The sequence below is a fragment of the Elaeis guineensis genome, chromosome 12 (assembly GCF_000442705.2).
Source record: "Elaeis guineensis isolate ETL-2024a chromosome 12, EG11, whole genome shotgun sequence".
In the NCBI taxonomy this organism is placed as follows: Eukaryota; Viridiplantae; Streptophyta; class Magnoliopsida; order Arecales; family Arecaceae; genus Elaeis; species Elaeis guineensis.
In genome coordinates this window covers 8,911,718-8,935,031 of record NC_026004.2, presented here as the reverse complement: position 1 = coordinate 8,935,031, position 23,314 = coordinate 8,911,718, and the positions used below count along the sequence as shown (strand labels likewise).

The 23,314-nt window shown below is 35.0% G+C and overlaps 2 protein-coding genes across 2 annotated transcripts; both read left to right on the top strand.

Annotated features, from left to right (window-relative positions):
• The first annotated feature begins 421 nt into the window (after positions 1-421).
• On the top strand, positions 422-2,075 carry LOC105055384 (two-component response regulator ORR6). The gene is made up of 5 exons (XM_010937171.4): positions 422-827; positions 952-998; positions 1,137-1,214; positions 1,373-1,443; positions 1,548-2,075. The coding sequence occupies exons 1-5, from the start codon at positions 707-709 to the stop codon at positions 1,630-1,632; spliced, it is 402 nt and encodes a 133-aa protein (XP_010935473.1). The 5' UTR covers positions 422-706; the 3' UTR covers positions 1,633-2,075.
• An 8,224-nt stretch (positions 2,076-10,299) lies between these two features.
• On the top strand, positions 10,300-22,686 carry LOC105055385 (coatomer subunit delta-1). Its single transcript, XM_010937172.4, has 12 exons — positions 10,300-10,467; positions 10,916-10,979; positions 11,218-11,257; positions 11,969-12,192; positions 12,811-13,053; positions 14,702-14,873; positions 16,682-16,983; positions 18,624-18,810; positions 18,887-19,040; positions 20,297-20,359; positions 20,470-20,566; positions 22,425-22,686. The coding sequence occupies exons 2-12, from the start codon at positions 10,977-10,979 to the stop codon at positions 22,512-22,514; spliced, it is 1,575 nt and encodes a 524-aa protein (XP_010935474.1). The 5' UTR covers positions 10,300-10,467; positions 10,916-10,976; the 3' UTR covers positions 22,515-22,686.
• The last annotated feature ends 628 nt before the right edge of the window (positions 22,687-23,314 follow it).

The following is a 23,314-nucleotide window of genomic DNA, read 5'->3' as shown; positions in this document are numbered from 1 at the left end:
ATAACAATAAGCTGGATAGGGATTGGTATCGATGATGATGATGCCGAGAGGCCCTTTGGCTTTTTCGATGATTGCAGGTCAGTCAACCCGTAGACTTTTCCGCTCTTCTCTCTCTAAAGCGGCAATTTATAACGGGCTCGGGTTGCATCTTTCGCCCGAAGGAACGATGGATCCTGCACAGCCCCCAAATCAATCGTAACTCTTTCATGCACGGATCTTGAAGCGGATACTGGTCGATCCAATGGAGCATCGAGCGAAGGACGGTGAATCCTTCTTTCGTGGAAAAGATACATCCCTTGCTATTTATAATCCATATCTCGGGCCGCCCCCGTCCGGGTCCGTCAGGGATATCCTTTGGGGTGAGAATTTGGATAGCGAATCTCAAGTGGGGCCACTGTGCGGAATAGAGGGGAAATCTGTGGGCATGGAATCAACGGTCGATTTGGTGTCATTCCCTCTGGTCTCGGTTCTCCCGCTCCCGCGGATGCTCGGTGGGACGCTGGAGATTTGCTTCTTTTATTCGCTGTCTTTCTTCCTTTTATTCTTGTCTTATCGTCATGCTGGGTTTGGGAATTCTATTGTCCTCGGATAGGAGAGCGGAAGGAGACTGCTGGGTCTTTCTTTTCTTCTCCCAGTGATCGTATCTTTCTTCCGCCCTTCTCGTTGCCTTCTTCCGTGTCTGCTATTCCGGATAGAGGGTGGGATAATGATGTCGTTGGCGAGAGAGGGTAGTCAAGGGGGGCGAGAGCTCCATGTTCTGGCGGTCGACGATAGCTCCGTCGACCTGGCGGTGATCGCCAGGCTTCTAAGGAGCTCTAAACACAGAGGTATTATTGTTATCGTCTCTGTTTTATCTCTTAAAAGTTACGCTTCTAAATTTATCGCCAAGAAATTTGGATGTATCTTCGGGTGATGTTTAAGGAACTCATGGTATAAATTTGGATTTGGCAGTGACAACTGTGGACAGTGGCAAAAGAGCATTGGAGCTCTTAGACTTGGTATGCTTATTATTTGATAATTATGTTGTATTATTACTGATTATTATTGTTTTATGTTATGACAACCCCATGATAAAATAATAAGGAGAGATTATTTTTAAGCTTATACTTAGTTTTTTTTCCTTTTTTGGGTGGCAGGAGCCAAATGTTAATATGATAATTACGGATTACTGGATGCCGGAAATGACAGGTTATGATCTCCTCAAAAAGATTAAGGTTGGAATCCTCGTCCCCTTTTTGTTTGTTTGTTTTTTTTTTTTTTTTTTTTTGTGGGGGGGGTGGGGTGGGGGGAGGAAAGAAATGATGAGGATACTATTTTAGACTGCATATGTTTGATATTTACATTTTTGCCAATGGGAACTGTGTGTTTGTAGGAATCGTCTACGCTGAAGGAAATTCCAGTGGTTATCATGTCATCCGAGAACGTTCCAAATAGGATCAGCCGGTATGGCCTTTTATCACGTTTGTTAAACAATACAAGGGCAATTATGTCTTTTTTCATCATTTGAAATTTAGATTTCTTTTAAAAAAAATTAATTTCGGGGTCAGGTGTTTGGAGGAGGGAGCAGAGGATTTTTTGCTCAAGCCTGTCCGGCCGTCGGATGTGTCCCGGGTTTGCAGTCGTGTGATGTGATGATGGTGGTCTGATCAATGGCCTGGGTGGTTGATGGATGATTGGATGGATAAATCCCGGAATTTTTTCCCCTTTTTTTATGTTGTTCCTTCGAACACCAGCCTCTTTCTTCCCCATTTTCTTCAGATAATAGAGGGGTTAAGACGGCTAAAGGCAGAAAAGGCTATATGTTCACTTTTTTTCTTTTTTTCCTCTTTTTTTTTTTTTTTTTTGGTAGTGTAAGGAATGGAATAGTTGCTACATATAATTGTTATAGCTATTTGGTTCTATTTTCATATCAAATATCCTTGGGGTATTTGTCTTCATGTGAAGATGAATTTTTCTTTTTTCCTCTTCTATATTGGTTAATGACAGCAAGTGATCTCTGATTCATTGGTATACCTTGAAACATTAGCACTGATCTTGTGAAATGCTTGTATAACATAGCAACATTTTTTGCCTTTGATCTCGAGATATTTTTAAATTAATGTGTGATGCCTTCACTCATTTTGCTTGTTGAATGCTTTGTGCCTTATAATTTTCTTTATTACAATGCATTTGCACCAATAATGCTACTTGCAAGCTATAGGGGTCTAACTCCTACTCTAGAAACTTTGTGGTAAAGCAAATTACTTTACTATTGAGTAAGTTTGGCTGAAGTCCACCGTTTTGTTGAGGAAAGCCTCGCTTAGCCTATGGATAGTTGAGAATCTTGAGATCATGGCTTAAATTCCAAACCAATTAGAAGGCGTCCGACGCATGCATGTTGCGTGATAACAAGTCTGTGATCCAAACTTTCTACGAGAACCTAAAAGATTTTCCATCTAGAGGGCCTTGTGGTCATGGTTTCTTGTTGTCGATTTGATGACCAAATCTATGGAGATCTTCCGTAGAAGAAGGGCAGCCACTATTGGGTCCCAGCTTAACTGTCTTGTGGTTTGTGCGTAGACTGGACCTTAACAAAGCGGGATCAGCCTCCGAATGTGGTCTTGTCTGCCCAGCCAGAGTTCTTCATGTCTTGGTCTTCTCCTTTGTGAAGGAAGACCTTGGAGCTCCGTGGACCCCATGACTTTAAGGATCTGCCCCACCATTTCTCATGGCTGCAGCTTTGCAGTGTCACTTTAAAGTAGAGAAGTGTCGTGATAAACTTTGCATGGTTTTAATTCTTTGGATGGATTTTGTGGTCATTGGACCATTTCAAGATGTTGTGGGTACACTGGTTTCATAGTCTTACGTACCAAGAAAGCTGTCTTGTTCTTGGGGTCACAATAACTGAATGGATTGGACAAGGGGTTGTCACATTGTAATTGAACTAACTTGAACAAGATTCACTTTTCTTTAAAAACAATGAAATGAAAATGCGCCATGTAGTTGAACTAACTTGGTAGTTAATAGTTCCTCTATAATCTCCCGATGGATTTGTCTCTTGATTTTCCCTTTTTCTTCTATCCGTGACAAGATGGATGAGGTATTTTATGTGAAGGTGGATAAGGCTCAAATAGGGGTTGAATCTGTGGGTTTGTGTCTTTTAAAAACCAAAGGTTGTGTGTGGAGTTAAAAAGTCAAGAAAGAGGTTGCATGGTAGCTGTGGTGTCTTCTTGTTAACATAAATACATTCCCAATATCTGCACCAAATAATTTATAACCAACATGAAATATAATCCATGCAAGGCTAGGTTTAATGGGCTTGAGAGCAAAATGCTCAAAGTGCCCTTACATAATAAAGGATCTTCTGCTGTTTTTTAACCATTTTAAATATGATCGTACTTTAATGTGGTATTGCGATCCTTTTGACACTGTACATTAGAGACAACACTATGTTGTGCTAACCAGAGAAAGCTCTAAATCAAGTTGAAAAGAGAAAATCTATTCCAAAACCATTTATTTTGTATTGACTTCGGACGTGGCATATGAAAAAATTGAATATGCCCAATTGCCAAGGAAACACCAATGTTGGCTTCACTTTGTTATATTAGCAAATCGGCACCTGCATGTTTCATAAAATAACAGTAACAACTAAAACAAGATAATAAATTATTTATTATATCTTTATTTTATTTTTTTTTCTAAAATAAAGGTAGTGGTTTCCACTGCAATCTTATACATTTCTACTATACGTTGACATGCACTATTGGATCAATGCATCACTACCCCTATATGTCTACCTAGCCTCTCTACCTGAAAATTCTGAATAATTTTCTCTTACTTTATTCTCTTGCAACTCCAAGCCATTCCCTCTTCCTTTCTCTATGAATAACGTGTTGTAAGCAAATTACCGATATCCATGTCTTCCATGTCCATAAAAAAGCCAACTTGTCTCCATGTCTCCCATATACACAAAAAAGTAAGCTAGGTCATTGGTTGGCTCTTTACAAATTGGAATAGCATTTATCAAGGTATATTACCAGCATACCTATTATCTTTAACCAAGGTTCGCATCTACTTGTTGCCCCATATTGGTTATACTATATCATATATTACTACTAAAATGATACTTGGTATAGGGGTGTATTGAGTATCATCGAACCCATACCATATTGGTTGCATCAATATTATATCCACATAGTACTAATATGTTATCTGCTGTAACTTGAACTATTAGAAGAGTTTGGCTTTCTCGTTGGACATATAACTAATCTCCAAATCATTTTCAGGCTAGATCTTGGAAGAATTCAAATTAACTTTTCTTTTATGCCTGACTAGCATATAACCCATACCATGCACGGAGTATTTTTTTTTTTTTTTAATTTAGAACCATTGCTAAAATATTATTTTATTTAGACATCAATATACTTTTCGTGTAAAATATTTATTTTATTACAAAATGCTTTTACTTATTTTAATAAAATATAATATGTTAATATATTAATATATTATTAAATGTTATTAATCCTTTAAGAAAATCATTAGTAAACAAATAAGATTACTTTTACTGAAATATATTATTTTATTAGAATGATTATCGTGTTATTAGTGTTATTAATATCACTAATTTTATTATTTTTACTAAATAGTATTAGTTTCAATTAATGTATTGAAATATTGTTGATTTTTAATAATATATTTTTTAAAGTATTATTAATTTTTGTCAATAATGTCTTCATGATTTGGTAGTCCAATGCGTTTGGAAGATAATTATTAAATATATAGAAAACATATTTATCTTATATAAAATCTCAACGGACCTATCCTTGATGTATTCTCGAGAAGATGGACTTGTGTCATTTGCGTGCGTCCATTTCCAATTTTAATGATTCAATGATGGGTTTTAAATCAATAAGCGCTTTGATAATTAATTTTTTTTTTCATGAAAAATAAATAAGAGATAGAAATATCTATATAAAACTATTAATAAAGAAAAGGATCAAATCTGTACCATATTGAAGCTCGAAGTGACCACTCTAAAATCTATAGGAGATGGAAACCCTACACGATTTGTTAAACCATAGTGGTCTATTTGTCCTTTTTTTTTTTTGGATAAGAGGAAGCGAAAGTTGAAAGAGGAGAGAAAATTTCACCCATCATCACCACCACGCATGAAGGAGGCAATTATTGTAGTCCACCTTGGTAACGGCTTTCTATAAAAATAAAATTATTTTTTCAATAAGAATTGAAGGAGGAAGCAATCTAAACATGGAGGATTATTTTGCTCATTATATCTTTCCTATCATAGAAGAGAGAGAGAGAGAGAGAATAGATTAGCTGGGACCTTAGAGAGGAGTCTGTGGGTAGCCTTGTTGGTGTCCATGTTGCACTGCTTAAGCAAGTACTAGTTTCCAAATCTTTCATGCTATGCACCAGCTTCCCCGACATCGCTTGGATCGGACTGGTCGCCGTCCTGTTATACCCCTACTCTCCCTCGACCGCCGTTCAGTTTCCAACTATTTCAATTTGGCCAAAGAGATGAAGAAGTTAGAGGAAGGGCGGAAAGAGATCAAACAGTTTGCGAGAAGATTTTTTTTTCTCGAAAAAAAAATTTTTGAAAAAAAAATTTTCATAAAATTATTTTTTAAAAATAAAATTTTCATATATTTAATTAATTATAAAAAAATAATTTATTATAAAGTATCGTATGTTTGGATGAGTACCTATTGTTTTAAAAAAATTATGTAAAATATCTATTATATTTTTAGTAGATATAAAACCTTACATTTTTACTCATAAATTTTATATAAATATAAATATTATATTTATATTAATATAAATATAACATTAATATATTATAATATAATATTAGATCATAATAATTTATTATGTTAATATAATATTAATATATTAATTTTATATTAATATTAATAAAAATATTATATTAATATATATTAAAATATAATAAAAATTAATATTATATTTATATAAATATCAAGATAATATTAATATAATATTATATTACTATTCAATATTTTATTCTGATCATCCATTGATATTTTACTAAATTTTAGCTATCGATTTTAAAAAGATATTTTAAGAAAGAAAAAAGTACTATCATTTTTCATATGCCAAAATCTATCTTTCCTATAGGTTTCCACTTTCTATGAAATGTGGAAAGTGACTTCTCATGAAAAGTACTTTTTTACTCTCTTCTCTTAAAATTCCAATCAAATAAGAAGCTCTTTTTTTATCTCCCAAAAAGTATCTCTTTCTCTCTCTACTTTTCGTTAACCAAATGAGTCCTTAAATATGGAGCTTTTTTCTACCTAAAAAAATTTTGTGTGCAAATAAACATTATGTATGCATGCGGTAGGTGATTGTGAATATGCAGGGATAGCTTTACCAATGCAGAATAATAATCCATGTAATTAGATAATTAAAAATTAAACATTATATTTTTATCCTATCAAAACCCAAAAATCGAGCATCATTAAATTCTGAATTGGTAATGGCATAGCCTGTTATTACTATCATAAAGGCACGAGCTCCACTTTCCTTTTCGTGCAAGCATGTAAATAGCATTCAATTTGTGAAAACTTGGCTGGAGGAAGCGGAATAAAAAGGTTTATACGGCAAAGTTGTTACTGCTGTCATAAAAGCCGTATGTCTCAACAGTTATGTCGTCATCCCATATTTTAATTTTTAATTTTTATTTTTTTGATATATATATATATATATATATATATATATATATATATATATGAACGGCCACATCGTAGAGAGTCCAAAAAATTAAAATGCAAAAATTTCTACAAAATCGACGAAATACTCTCGTTCTATCGTCAAGCCCAGTCTCCAAAGTACTTTACAATAAAAGATACAACCCAATTTGCTAGGCTGTTCATCATCCCATATTTTAATTTTTAATTTTTATTTTTTTGATATATATGAACGGTCACACCATTCTGATATGAGAGAGTCCAAAAAATTAAAATGCAAAAATTTTTACAAAATCGACGGAATACTCTTGTCCTATCGTCAAGCCCAGTCTCCAAAGTACTTTACAATAAAAGATACAACCCAATTTGCTACGCTGTTCGTCTTCCAATAGACATATCATACTACCACTACAGCTGGAAGGCAAAGAGCAATCTAAATGTCAGAGAGGAGTAGATAGACTTCTAGCTGTCTCCTGCTATCATGGATTCATCTAACGACAATAGTAGAATCATTCTTGATGAAAATCCTCTCCGTTTACAACTCCTACTTGGCAAAGATAATGTTCGTTTAGACGGCATGAAGCTCAGATCCCATAATTGAAGGCTCGAAAAGATAGCAGCCTCTAGCCACCAGCAGCCTGGCATCTAGGCTCCAAATGATAAATGTTGCACCATCTCTCCCATCTATGATACCAATATCAAAGTTATTTTGACAAACCCCGAAGGAGGGAGCTCCCAGGAAATGAAAATGACCCTCTGAATCACTGCAGGAGCAGCAAAAGAATCCTAGTGAATGAGGGCATCAAGGGATGGGCTAGTCGCATCGAAATGACTGTACTCCACAGTCGAGCATATTGCTCTCTCCAACACCTGATGTGTAGGAATCACCTCATGCTCGAAGATCATATTGTTTCTGAAAAGTCAAATCTGACAGTCAGTGTAAACCATCGTGCCCCCAAGTAGAGATCATCCTATTAGTTGTGCTCCAACGGATTGCACTCAAGAAAGACATCAGCCCCAGTCATCTTCTAAGACTGGCTGCACACCCTCCTCCAAATTAGTCTGGCCCTCGGACAGCGTAGGATAGCATGCTCAATCGACTCATCTTCGGGTATGAATTTGACAACTCTATACCCCTAGCTTTGAGAAGGGTGCACATCAAAAGTCGGTCCCATACAAGTTTCTAGAGAAAGAGTCTCACTTTAGGATAGGTGGGTACTCTCCAAATCCAAGTAGCCTCGATCTTCGACCTAATCATCGTCAGCTTACACATCTCAGATAGATCCCTCAAGGAAATCTTAGAGCAGTAAGATCGGTCTTATCCCCTCAAATCCTGGCTATAGTAAACTGGAACAGGAGTGACGAGGATTTAATCAGCAAGTAGACCGTCAAATAATCTGATGATCTCCTGCACTCTCCAGCCCCTATCATCGGCGTTGAGTAGGTTACGGATATACAAATGATCATTCACCTCATTGCTAATGTAGATTGGCTACCGAAATAATGGAAGGCTGAGGATCCAAGCATCCTAGCTCACAACTATTGAAGTTCCTCCTTAATTAACTATTTGATCTGTGTCAAAATAGTAGATCCGCGAGTACAAATCTCTTTCCAGAGAAAAGAGTAACCATGAGGTTATTCTATGCAGTTCCTTGTCTATTGCATTCAAGATATAAACAAACTATATTTTTTGTATTCTTCTCCCCTTTCTACTTAGGTTGTATGTTTTTTCCTTAATTTACTTTTATATGTATAATATCATGTAAATATATTTGCTTTCAGTTTAATATATAGCCAATGGCTTCTTTCTTTATCAAAAAAAAAAAAAAAAAAATCTTATTTTCTTCTATATGTGAGCTTATATATAGCTAGTGGTAAGCAAAAATCGAATCTGAACCAATCAAAATAATGAAACCAAATCAAATCGTAGGTTTAGTTTGGTTTAAAATTTTATTTGGTTTGTTTTGATTAATTTTTAATATATAAAAAATATGTTTGGATTGATTCAGATTTATCAGTAAATAAAATCGTTCTCAAATCGAATGAGACCAGCTTTAATAAAACGACATCATTTTGATTAAGATGTTATTTATATTAAAATATTAAAATATTAAAAAATTATTTTAAATTTATGGTGTTTTTTATCAATTTGATTTTGTGTTGATTAGTCTTAAATCTTAAATATCTTACTTACTGGATTGTTTATTTTTGTTGTAATGTATTGGAGATCTTTATCTTAATTCTTGATGATGATGTTTATTTAAGAATTTTATTTTATTGAGTGATAATATCTTATATAATTTAAATTATTTTATTTGATAAATTTTTTTGATGATACTCTTATGTGAAAAGGCACAAGTTTTTGTGAATCAAAAAAAAAAAAAAATCGATAAACCAAACCAAGTCAGACCATTTAAACCATGTTGGTTTGATTTAGTTTTAATTTTTTATTGATCCGCTTTGATTTCTCGCAATACCAAACTATCTAGGACTGGTTCGATTGAGGTTTGAACATAAAATCGATCCAAATTGGACCATGCTCGGCCCCATATATAGCATTGATTTCGTGAAAATTCTGTTGAGGGATTGGAAAAGAAAAGTCATGTGGTAACAATGTATTGAGCCATGTGCCTATCTGTCATTACCATTCTTCGTTTTCGAATAATTACCTGCCTCATTGGGCCTCCGAATGGGTTCGTAGAATTATATTCATCAACGGATGAATCGAGATACCGGCAAAAGTCTGTTGGGGATTGGAAAAGAAAAGTTATATGGTAAACAATGCATTGAGCCATGTGCTTACCTGCTATTACTATTATTCTTTTTCAAATAATTACCTGCCTCATTAGGCCTCTAAATGGGTTCTATGTAAAATTATATTAATATACAGATGAGCCTTGCCGGCATAGTTTAATTAATTAATTAAGTTAGATGTATTAGATGATCCAAGCCTTAGCTTGGTTCAAGATTTTATGGGCAAAATCTCTACCAATATAGAGCCCCCCCCCCTCTCTCTCTATATATATTGTATTATAAATTTAGATAAAATCGATCAAATTTGAATTTAAATCCGATCAGATCAAAATTAGACAATAAGATCCTATATCGACGATCCAAACCGTTAGAATTTGAATTTTTATTATAAAATTTTAATTTGATTGGATCTGAATCAAAATTTGGGCGGATCTAATTCTAACCCCCCCCCCCCCCCTCTCTCTCTCTCTCTCTCTCTATATATATATATATATATATATATATATATATATATATATATATATATTAGATTTGATGTATTAGATGAGCCAAGCCCCCGCTGGATTCAAGATTTTATGGGCAAGGTCGGGGCCTATAACGCAAGCATCGTTAGGCCCATTTTGTTACACAGCCAACGAGCCTAATCTTATCACCAAACTTTTCCATGCGCGACACGTCAAACACCAAAGACAACCATACAGATCGAAATCAGACGATGTGCATGGATCTAAATCAGCACTCGATCATACGGTTACCAGCGAAGGAGAGATCAAATATGCCGCACCGTGATTCGTGCACACAGAAAAAGCACCGAGAAGGGCCCACTCCCCTCTCGCTTTAACTCAAACCCCGAGTCGCAAGAATCAGCGATCCCCGACCACCACCCCCGGACGACGCCTCACACCACCGGGATTCGAGATCCGGGCGTCGTCTCCTCCGCCGGTCTCATCTCCGTTTCTCTCTCGCCCCCTTCTCTTCAGAGTTCTCTCAGAGATCTCTAGATCTCAAATCTCAGGCAAGATTTGTTCTTTCCCTCCCTTTCTTGATCTATTCGCTTTTCTATATCTTCATGTAGATTTCAGTTTCGAGCACTAGATCTGTAGGGTTTCCTTGAAATCGCTCTTTCTTTTGGAAGGTTTTGGTATTAGGTCTTATTACAGTCGGTCTTGAATCACGTCGCATCATTAGATGACCCAAATTTGAGATCCATCCTGGAAAAAACATAAAAATGGATCTAAGTTCTTAGTGTTCTCTCAGATCCACTTGCATTGTTACACCTGTCAGCAATGATCCTAGTGCAAATTATCTTTTCTATACAATTTTCTGAAAATTGAATTTTTATTTTGTGTTTCTTTCCTGGGACGGAGATCTATGGAAGCTTTATGTATGCTTTTTTTTCTTGAATTTTGTTTGGTAGTACGAATTTCTGTGTATCTGACATGACTTAATTCGCTTTTTTCTAGGTGCTAGATTTGTTGAGGGGACGTACAATTGCTTATTGTGAGGGGCACTCATTCTTTCGAAATGGTACGGAGTAACCTTCCATTCTCTCACTTTCTTCAATTTTCTGAGTATTGAATAGGGTAAATCTATAATTGCGAAGTTTTGATTATAAATGCAGCGATAATTAAAGTTGGCACATTAAGTTTGCGTTTTCAGAATCGCGCCTTCTCAATCTTTGAAAATTTGCTCTCTCCCTAAAATTTATATGTGAAAGTAATCGACCACAAATTTCTGTTCTGAGAATCTTTACTATGATGAACAGGTGGTTCTTGCAGCTTCCATCGTAGCTAAGTCTGGAAAAGGTGAGTTTGATATCGCCTTGAATTTCTGTTTGCATGTTATTCTGCTTTGACTTTGATATTTCTCATTATTTTATTTGTATATATTTCACTGTGCTAGATAATAGAAGATCTCAACTGGCTCATTAGAACTTGATAAAATAAGAAAAAAACCAAAATAGTCAATAAGGTTGTTGCCTTTGTCTGCACAATGCACAAATTGAAGGGATAAAGAGATATAGCAAGGAAAAAACATGTGATAAATGCTCCTTTTTTAACAAAAAATAAAAAAAAAGACAGTTCATGTAATTTCTGATGGTATTACTTTAATGGTTATTTCATTTTAACTGGACATCCTTGGTTTTGTTTAGCATTGCTCTACTGGTTAAATGCTAAAAAACTAGAAGCAAAAATGTTTACCTTAAATAGTGTCCAGTATTTGTTAATAATGATAAACTTTGGAGGATTTTTTTATAATTGCTTATGGTAGGTTGATTTACTTACCATTTCTTAGTATTGATATTATACTGTTACGGTTGTTCTGAAGAACATTATCATTGAACTGGGCTTCCCCCCTTCCCTGAGTTAGGATCTGTTCTCACTTATGACATTATACATGATTAGCTTCTCTTATCATCATCATCGTTTATTTTAAATCACCATTGCTTGGTACCATCCCATCATAAACTGAGATTATTGTCATATGACTTTCATTTCCTTTTGACTTAATTACAGTACTTGTTTCGAGGCAATTTGTGGATATGTCTCGAATAAGAATAGAAGGATTACTTGCGGCATTTCCAAAGTTGGTGGGAACAGGAAAACAACATACTTATGTCGAAACTGAGAATGTGCGCTATGTTTACCAACCTATCGATGCTCTCTATCTGCTACTTGTTACAAACAAACAAAGTAACATTCTTGAAGACCTGGAGACTCTGAGACTACTATCCAAACTTGTATCCTTTTAAGATATCTGATCTTCTGATTGTAGCACAATTATAGATTGGTAATAGTTCACATTGTGCTATCCCATAGCTGCTGCCATTGTGGGTACAGTGGAAGTGTGGAACTGCACCAGTTTCTTTTATATGTAGATCACCTTTCATAATTTCTTTTCCTTTGATCATTTCATATGCATGTAAACTGATTTTTCGATGTTGAAGTGTGTTCTTTATCAATATTTGCCATAATACTTAACTGTAAACTTGATATTTGAAGTTTGTGTGAAATTCTTTCTGGGCAAATTTAAGATCTAGTGCCTGTTGGTAGTGGAACATGCCTTAGTTTTGTAGATTCTTCACTACTCACATGCTGAAGTCCAATTTGATTAGAGTGGGGTATTATTTTCTGGAACTACTTAAAATTGAATTATCCTAATAATTGGAGCTTAATTTAGTATCTTTTGTTGCTTTAAATGTCTGTCAGGCTAATGATTGTTGAATATGGTGACGATTCTACCTTTTCTTCCCACCCATGTATACTTATTTCATCATTGCTGATGAAATTTTCTGCATATCTCATACATATTTATTATTTGTAAACTCATAATTTTGGTTTCCTTAAGTAGTTTTAAGGTACCTGAATATTCACCTTCTTTAGATGAGGAGGGTATATGCAACATGGCTTTTGAGTTGGTGTTTGCTTTTGATGAAGCCATCTCTCTGGGCCATAAAGAAAATGTGACAGTAGCACAGGTTAAACAATACTGTGAGATGGAGAGTCATGAAGAAAGATTGCATAATTTGGCCAAGGAGGATAAGGTCAGAGAAACTAAGGAACGTATGGCTGAAAAAGCTAAGGAGATTGAGAGAAAGAAGGTAAGATTTGTTGTTCTCTCTCTCTCTCTCCTCTCCATTAGCAAAGTCAATTCAGCATGTGAAATAAAATTATGCACAAATCATGCTAGCTCAAGAGTCATAATGATGAAATTCTGCTTTTGAGTCATATATAAGAGACTGCTTTAATTGTTGAACCTGCATTTTATGGTACAGTTTTTTCTGAGGAGTGTCAGTTAAATGAAATGACCACAAATGCTCAAGGTTGTTCTTGATTCTTGTATTTACCTACCTTGCTTATTCAGCTATAGGATTTTACTAGTGGGGGTACTTGGATTGAAATTCTTTGTTTCTATCACCATCTCCAAAATCCTTTTATTGGATTGCAAGGACGACTGTTTGCATAATTGGCTGTTCTATATGTATAAAATCTAATCCTTGTATCACTCCTTTGATTATCCTCATAGTTTCATAAGTCAACCATGATTTTCAGTTATTCTTTTAGTTGGAAATCTATAATCTAGCATCCAAGCTCTGAGATATGTTCAGACACTCTTGACATAGATAAATGTCAAATGACTTTAGCCTGTTATGTTGTTCTAAGTGACGGCTCCGATCAGGATACTGCCACATACATCCATGTACATATTAGCCAGCAAAGAAGTTCCATTCAATTAATCTATGTGTTACCATTTTGATTATCTTCATAGTTGTTCATAAGTCAAAACTATGGTTTGGGTTAGTTTGTTGACCAGAATGATTATGTGTATGGTTGTCTAGGATGACCTCTAAGATATGTTCTGGTGCTTTCATCAAACTAGTACTAGAGGGCATACGACTTGGTGACCGCTTCGGCATGGTATGGGATTGTACGGTGCCGTTCTGAGGCATAGCAATATAGGGAGAGCTGGAGAGGAAGGGAGAGAGGGAGGGAGAGAGATTGGGGGTGGGGGACTCAAAAGAGAGAAAGGGTTTGAAACCCTAACCCTAACCCATGCACATGCACAAGAGACAGGGAGAAGGGGGAGGGATGCATACCGGTGATGTCGGCGGGGGGAGGGGGGCAAATTGATGTATCAAACCATGCTAGTAGCCAACTGGTTGGTTCAGTACACCTTGAGTAGGCCGCTTCAGCTGACCTTGCTCTTGACATTAGATCAAATCGAATGACTGTAGACTTTTATGATGTAACTCTGATTGAGGTCCAAAAAGGATAGTGTCAGATTCATCTATGTAGCTATTGGCTGAGAAAAGATCAGTTTATCTTCCATTTAATTTAGTACATAATCATAAATGGCATTATACATGCTGGTAACCTACTGATTACTGAAGGTTCAACCAGCTACTATCTCATAGAGAACACCTTCCAAATCTAAGTGGAAGGTTGTACATCCACTATCTTAGGATGGTTTCCAAATCTAGCTTAGGGTGCAGGTTGTTTCTAGTAAGCCACTATGCTGCAAGTTTTCTTAGATGGTCATTTTTCTCTTGACTTAAAAGTGATTCGGGGGGAAAGAACACAAAACCATACTTTGATATGCATTCATTTCATTATTTTCATTGCCATTTGTACATTTGCAATAGTAACTAAAAGAGAGTTTTCATGTATGATGGTGTTCAGCAACATTGATTTACATAGTACATTATATATATATTTTTTTAATATTTGGTTGTGCACATTAATTTGCAGAATGAGAAAAACAAAGGCGACAAAGGAGGGTTTATGTCATCTATTTCTGGTCCTCTAAGACTTGATAGCAGTTTTAGTGATATGAATATCTCCAGTAGTGGAACTGGTTTTGGAAGTGGTTCTGGATTTGGATTGAGCTCTGAAATGGATTCCCTCTCTAGCAAGCCCAAAGGTATGCAATAATGCTACTGAGTCTCATATGAACATCCTTAGCATGCATTAGAATAATTTATAACATTCAATCTTTTAATGTAAAGGTGGCTGGTTATAACTTTTTTGATTCTGATTTGTGGGTGCCATCTAGTACCATTAGTGAAGACTTTGGGGGTTGGTACCAGGGACCTGGTTCAAGTATTGATGTCACCTGGGTTTTAGCTGGGATTTGTCTTGTAATAGTTCTCAAACAAAGCTATTTTGATTCCGATTTACAATATTTTTTGTTCTAAAATATTGCTTAGATCATTTTTTTTTTGAAAAGAAGTATTTCTACTTTTTGTGGCTGAAGTATGTGTTGTTTCTTTTTTGTATGTTTCTTGGTTGTCTTTGTGGACTATTCTTTTGGTTTTTGATAACGTTATTACTGGTAATGAGTATTTCAAATGGATAATTCTTTTATCCCGAATGGGTAAATTCAACATCAACAAGTAACCCAAGTCTGTGTTAGAAATGTTAAACCCTATTAAAATTGTGTGCCTGCAAATGGTCTACTTCCAGAATCTGAGAAAAAGATAATGAGCTATATGGTGCTGTATCACAAGCTTTTTAATATCCATGTGTTCTTTGCTTGAGTTAATGCAATATCACCTCATTGTATGGTTCAAGTTTCCATAAGTTGAATACCATCTTATTCACACGTGACTTATTATATGAAATGTTGAAATTATGAAAAAGGGCAGCTTGGTGCATAAGGCTCCTACCATTTAGGGTTTGGGAAGGCTAAGATGTACCAAAACTTTCACCACATGTGGAGAAGCTATTTCATGCTTCGAGTTTGTGATCGTTAGGTTGGATTGAAGCAACCTTACTAGGGGTGCAAATGAGATGAGTAGCTTGCAAGTTGCTCAAGCTTGACTCGAGTCCAAGCTTGACTTAGCTCGACCATTATCGAGCTTGAGTAGTTCAAATAGTTTTTCTAATCGAGCTCTAGTAGTAAAATACTTGGCTTGAAGGCTTGCAAGCCTAGTTAAGTATAAATATATTTTTTAATAATATTATATTTATTTACAGTACATATATATTATTAATTTAATATTTTGTAATATAATATTTATATTTTTTATTTAGACCTAACTTCTACCTTTTAACAATTTTTTTTTAAAATCATGACCAAGGCTTGAATTCGAGATCGTGTATAGCTTGGTTGATGTTTGAGTTGAGTCGAATTGGTCTCAAGTATTACTTTTTTTTTATTGAGTTGAGTTCGAGCTTGGATATCAAGGCTCGATCGATCTTGAGTTGAATTTTAAGCCTAAGTTTTTTGAATCAAGTCGAGCTCAGCTTGATTGCACCCCTAAACCTTATTGTTGTACTAAGACTCACCATCATATGAAATATTCAAATCATACTATGTGCTATTCTGTTCTGTAGATTAAATTTAACAAGCTATAGGCTTGGCAAACTTATGGAAACCTGTATAACACTGCAAATAATTCTTAAAAACTCTGCCATGGAACTTCACACAGCATACATTGAAACAAAATTCCTTCTATTGTTATTATAGAATCACTGCCACAATATTTAATGTGAGATAACATACAGCTGTCATTCTTGTCCTTACTAGTTTTTGGCAAGTCCATAGCAGGAGAACCTAATTTCCTTTTCCTTGCTAGACACAGTAATGATACTCTGTTGTTAGCCAAAGGAAAAATGTATCCTCAATGGAAAATGCATCTAATTTGTTAACTGATGATGTTCCTGTTTGTTAAATGTTTGATTGTTTGTGGTCAATTCTTTTCCTGAAGACTCAATGTGGATCTCCAGGTCGTCCTTCTGCATCAGCTACTGCTCCTCCAAAAGGCCTTGGTATGCAGCTAGGCAAAGCACAACGGACAAATCAATTTTTAGAATCATTAAAAGCTGAAGGGGAAGTCATTCTTGAGGATGTGCAACCAAGTGCTATGCAGTCAAAGTCACCTCTTCCACCGACCGATCCCATTACATTGACCATTGAAGAGAGGCTTAATGTTATGATTAAGAAGGATGGAGGTGTTGGTAACTTCGATGTTCAAGGCACTCTCTCTCTCCAAATTCTTAACCTAGAAGATGGGTTTATCCAATTTCAGGTCCTCTCTCTCTCTCTCTCTCTCTCTCTATATATATATATATATATATATATATACACATATATAATATATGTATATGTATGTATGTATGTATATAAGTAGTTAGGCATCTCTTTCTTTTTGTATGTCTGTGTGGATGCATGTCCAACCAGTCATTTTATGATTGGACACTTAAATAAGTTTCAAATGCTCATTGCAACATGTGAAATGAATTCCTCCCTTATTCTTATTCTTCTTAATGTTTCCTTATGTCCTCTAATTCTTCTTCTCTTTCCTCAGACCTGATTTAAGGGAAAAAATGTCTCTCATGAGATTCTAGTGCATGTTGTCCCTAGTGCAATAAATAACATCAACCTGTTTATATCATTACCTATCAGCAACCGAAATTCAGTATTTTCTGAAAATTTGTATTATGGGGATTTTGATTATGTATAGGATTTCATTAGACTATCATACAATTCATAAATGCTTATCAAATTTATTATGAGATAATAAAACTAATGTTAATCAAATTTATCAGAAATTTGATTAATGATAAAAATGGTGATTCATGAACTATTTCTTTTTTGTTGATGTTGTGTTTTATGTTATATTCAAATGCTTGTATTTTCTTCTACAATTTCTCTTTTTTAAAGGTCTTTCTTGTATTTATTGATTATGCCTATCACCGTCATGTATCACTGCCTTATCCTTCTCACTTTTTTCTTGCAAAATCTATTTTTTTTCCCATAATCTACTCAACAAAAGTTTCAAATTGTTGAATATTAGCGTTTTCTTGGTTTTGGTTGTGTTGGGGATAAATGATCTTAAGAAGTGATTACATATCAAGGGCCATGTAGAAGCAAGAGCTAATATTATGAATCTGGGGATACATGGTAGGGCATATTCTCCATAGACAAATAAAAACAAGCCTTCTGCCACTGATAGGCATGAACTACAAGCCTAAACTTCTTGTATATTGACTTCAGAGATCTGACTTTGCTATTAGATTGACAAAATGTAGTATCTTTTTGGGATCATTTTATGATAAAAAGTGCATGCCTGATCGTGTATAGCTGCTATGGGCTTTACAGGTTCCAGTGCCGTTAGTGTTAACTCAATGTAGCATCTTTTGTATGCACATTTTTTGGCATTGCATGGTGGAAGTCTATTTGGGACCCAGACCCAGTCTATGGGAATATCAATTGCAGGCTGACATATGATGGAAAATTAAGAGATGTAGGAAAATGATATACATGCAGAATGTAGATTTTTAATGCGTGAATCTTGGTTCTCAATTTTAAGTTCAAAGGAAGTTTGACAAGAAACATAATTTAAATATTATGTAAGATGGGAAGAAACTTTTCCCTCTCTCTCTCTCTCTGATGGATATATTCTCTTTAACATTTAAAACATGAGATTAGGAATGGTAGAGTTTTGAAAAAAAAAAAATCAAAGCGGCATGTGTTTTTATGAATTCATAATAATGTTCTCACAAATGATTATTTGTTTGCATAATTCTGCTCCTTTAATCTCGTCTACTGAAAATGCTACTTATTGAAGTAATCTTAATTTGTCCTCTGTTGTTCAAAAACCTCTTTTGTAAATATATAGCTCCACAAGTGTAGAATTGTTCTGGTAAGTGCTCATCCTATTTGCAGATTGAGAACCAAGACATACCAGGCCTTAGCTTCAAAACTCATCCGAACATCAACAAAGAGTTATTTAACAGCAAGCATATTATAGGCTTGAAAGATCCAAACAGACCCTTCCCAAGTGGTCAAAATGATGTTGGTCTGCTGAAATGGAGAATTCAGGGCATGGATGAGGCCTCTCTGCCACTAACTGGTGAGCAATATATTGAGCTATCAAAAATGCTGATGTTAAACTCAGGACTTCTATTTATTTACTTATTTACCTGCAGTCAACTGCTGGCCCTCAGTTTCTGGAAATGAAACTTTTGTTAACATCGAGTATGAAGGTTCAGAAATGTTTGACTTGCAAAATGTTGTGATATCCATACCTCTCCCGGCACTTCGGGAGCAACCAAATGTAAGGCAGATTGATGGAGAATGGAGGTAAGCATTTTGAAATTTAGGTACCCCTAATGATGAAGATTGACAGCATTAGGTTGAGATCTTGTATCTGAATGGAAATAAAAGACATAAACTTGTCATTAAAATAGATAGTTATAGCAGTTTATACGCTTGGGTATCTTCGTATCCACATGTTTCTAACATAGTTTTTTTTTTTCTTCTCTCTAAACAGTGAGTGTTTCAGTGAACTATCAGGAATTCTTTTTATCTATTATTTAAATCAGCATCAATTTCTGTATAATTTTTTTAATAACTGATCATCAGTTCTTTGAGTAATATTTTTTTCTAATTTACAATTTCATTCATTGGGTGCTATTCAATACTTATATTCAAAAATTATCCTCCTTTAGGTTTTGAGTTGCGACTGTCTTGTCGGATAAACTTCCGGTTACTGCAAAATCTTCTGCTTACATTTTGGAATTTTTTTTCCTTTCTTTTTGATTAGATACTCACATTTCTAAGGATAGTCTGACAACACCCTTGTTTCATTTGGTGGCCTCAGTTGAGTGAGCATGAAGAAATTATTTGTGCATTTCTAGCTACTCTCACACAGGCACAAACATGTTGAGCACTTTCTTTTCTACCTTGTGATTACCATGTGTAATGCAGATGGGCCCTTCTTGCTGTGAGGCTGATCTCTAGTGGAGGTTCGAAAGAGACCCTCCAACTATCACGAAATAGCAAATAGTAGCACTTTGTATAGAAAAACTAGACCGTGGATATCATATTGGCATTTCTTAGTAAAAAATGCGGACAAAATAAAGGGATTTGAAATACAGCTACTTTGATACTTGAACATCTTTCAAAAGGTCAAATTCTACCCACGGCATACATCAAGTCATGTCAATTAAATTAGAACTAGGAGAAGAGATCAATGGTGCAATTAGTGCATAAAATTTGTCAAATAAAACTTTGTTAAGGAATCGAAAGGCATTTTCAGGATGAAATAGATGCCTAAGGGGAGTGGATTTTATGCGAAAATGTATTTGTTGAGACAAGTGATAGGAGATACAAGATTGACCATGAAGTGCTACTGAGAGACTGAAGCTAGGGTTGAAATAGGAGATGCTAAATTGTCAGATGAACAACATTTCAGCATGGTGACATCTTCTCATGGCCACAGTGCAGTGTGGCAGATGTCACCATATTGGCTGTGTGGCTGTAATTAAAAATTCTTATGGATTTATTTATTCTTAGTGCTTCAAATAGTTGATTTTTTTTTTAAATTTCAATTTCAGGTATGAACCCAGGAGTGCCACACTGGAGTGGTTTATTCTTCTTATTGATCATTCCAATCGCAGGTACAGCAAACATGTGGTTTGTAGTTAATGTGTTAAAACACTTTGATTCAATTAATTCATCCAATTAATGCTAGAAATTGATGGATTATTTTATTTCTTCTTCTTAACAGTGGATCAATGGAGTTTGTCGTGCCTCCAGCTGATCCATCGGTATTCTTCCCCATCAACATCAGATTTACTGCTGCAAGCACATTTAGTGATGTGAAGGTCAGAAACTTTGACATTTTTGGAAGTTTCTGTTGTTTACATTGCTTGTACTATAGATTCATGGAAAATGTATTCTGTTTTGTCCTTAGACATATAATTCGTGTGTAGACATGGGTAAAATTCCACAATCAATTTTTGCCTTATTCCCTCAATACTTTTTCCAAGTCTAAAGAAACTTTGGAAGGGTGCTCTGTTGCCACACAAGTTTTAACTATATCAATTAGGTGAACCTCCCTGCTCATCTGTTTGTGTTTCAGATTTAATGGCAAGCCCCTCACTTGTCCAAAGTTGCCATGGCCATGAATTTCCTGCCAATTTATTCAGAATGATGTTATTGTTGTGAGCTGGCCATATGTGGAGAGCTACTTGTAAAGTGTGCTTAGACTTTGTTGAATCATTTGTAGAGAGCTGGCCAGTTGAGTTTTTTAAAACCTTTCGTGGGATCACAAACTAAAACGGATATAGATGCAATGAAGCTCTTCAGTTGATATTAAAGATCTCGCAGGATTTTGTTGTGTTACTAACTGGTAGACATCGCAGAGAGTGGATCCCAAAACTATATAATTTGAATTTTAAATCTTCTTCGTTCCAAGTAAATCAAGTGCTTTCATTTTCACATGCGCACATTAGGAGGTTTGTTGTATGTGTTACATATTGAAATTGTTTGCAAAGTGGAGAAATGGCCTGTGGAAAAGGAAATCCCACCGTACATTTTGGCATGTCAACAGTGCAGAAGCGGCTGGCCTGTCCGCTTTTCTGACTGCAATTATTTTACCAGCTAAATGAGTAAAGTAACTCTTGGCTTCTTCTCTCCATGCGAGTTAAGCTAAGATGGTTTGCTAGATACTTGACTGTTTTGTAAACTTCCAATATTCTTCACATGTACATACCACTAAGTTCAAATGAAATATGGTCAAACCAGTCTCTCAGTGCCAAATCCACATCTTTTAAAGCCAAGCTGCAATTTGAATCTGAGATATCTGCCTTTTTCACTTGTTTTTGGCGAACTAAGGGTAAATCTGAACCACTTTCCATTGCTTGCTCCTATTTTATCATCTATTCTGTTACTTCTAAACTTTTTCTATGTACTCATTTCTAATGTGATTCTTCTTTTGACGGACCTGCATTTCGGTGAAGCTTATCCTATAGTAATGATTTTTACTTCTGCTTAAACATTCTCATCTATACTTTTTTTCATGTATCTTCTAAAGCTTTCATCTCAATTCTTTATGTAATTTATATAGTGCATGGTATGACAGTACTTCATATGCACGGAACTACCACATTTGTTTCCTGCCTTCACTATAAAACGTCCTCATCCTTGTTTATGGTATTCGGTTTCAAGACCAAAACTTCAGGAATCTTGTCCCTTAATTTAGACCGCATCCTTGATTCTGCTATACAATTACTGTCTGCTATTTAGTCTTCATGGTTGGTCCCCTCAAATGTTGTCCCACAATTGCAATGTGTCGCCTGTTGTCAAGTCTGATATACCTGCATCACATCCTCCAAGAAAACATGTATCATCAGAAATCTTTGTTTACTTGGTCTTTTGGTATCCTCCGGCATCTATTTATATATCTGTATGGATAAGAACATGCCCCACCTGCTACGAGACTGTATAAATCCTTTTTTGCTGGTGAAAGAATAAGGGAAAGCATCTACTGCTCTTAGGTTAATGATTATGTATTCGATTGATGTGGCAGGCCTAGATGCAAGTACTCATGAAACTTTGGGGGTTCATCTGATATGCTATTCTTTTTTACTTGTTTGTCTATTATGTTTGATTAATGCTGATAGGTACTTAATTGTCAAGCCATACGTAGTTTTTAACATGAGAGTTGCAAATTTGTTTTAGGTTGTTGGTGTCATGCCACTCAGAAGCAATGCACCACCAAAGTTTTCACAGAGGATTCAGATGATTACAGACACTTACCAAGTAGTTTGAGTTATGATAGAAGGATGATATGTGGCATTGAATTGGTCTGTTAATTGGACCTGAATGTGGAGGGCCTTCGTTTTATTTCTTTTATACATGAATCTTTGCAGTGAAACAAGATTTTGGATTTAATTAGTTTAATGAACCCCATTCTTGTGGGGTTTCAATTTTGTGCGCTTAATTTTTTTTTCAACTGCTTTATTAAAGAATATTTGTATTTAATCTGCTTTGATTGTTTTAACTTGTTGGATGATTACTGGGAGAGATAGTATACAACTGATTTGAAAGAATCAAAAAAAAAAAAAAAGAAAAAAAGGCCACATTTGGTTGTTAGGAATAAGAATCAGGAATGGAAAACTATTTTGTGGAGAACGAGTTTCCAAAAAATCCATTTGGGATTGTCGTGGATGATTATGTCGATTCAGGCAGTGCATGGAAAATAAAACAGCAAGTATTTGATATAACATATAACTATTACTATATCAATAATAAATATTAATATTAGCGATAATACTTTATTATAATGTTGTTATATGTTATAATACTAATAATAATATTAGATTATATTATGCGATATGATGAGAATGATTATCTAAATAATATACATATAAATAAAACAGGAGGATAAAATATTTATCTATTAATATATTGTGTATTCTTACTTAATAACAATATTATAATTGGCATCAACACTGATGTTATTAAAATTATAGAATTAATAATTAAATAATATCAATTTTTGTTATGTTGATAATAGTATTATTAATAAATTAACATAGTAAAATCTAAAAAAATATTTGCTACTCAAA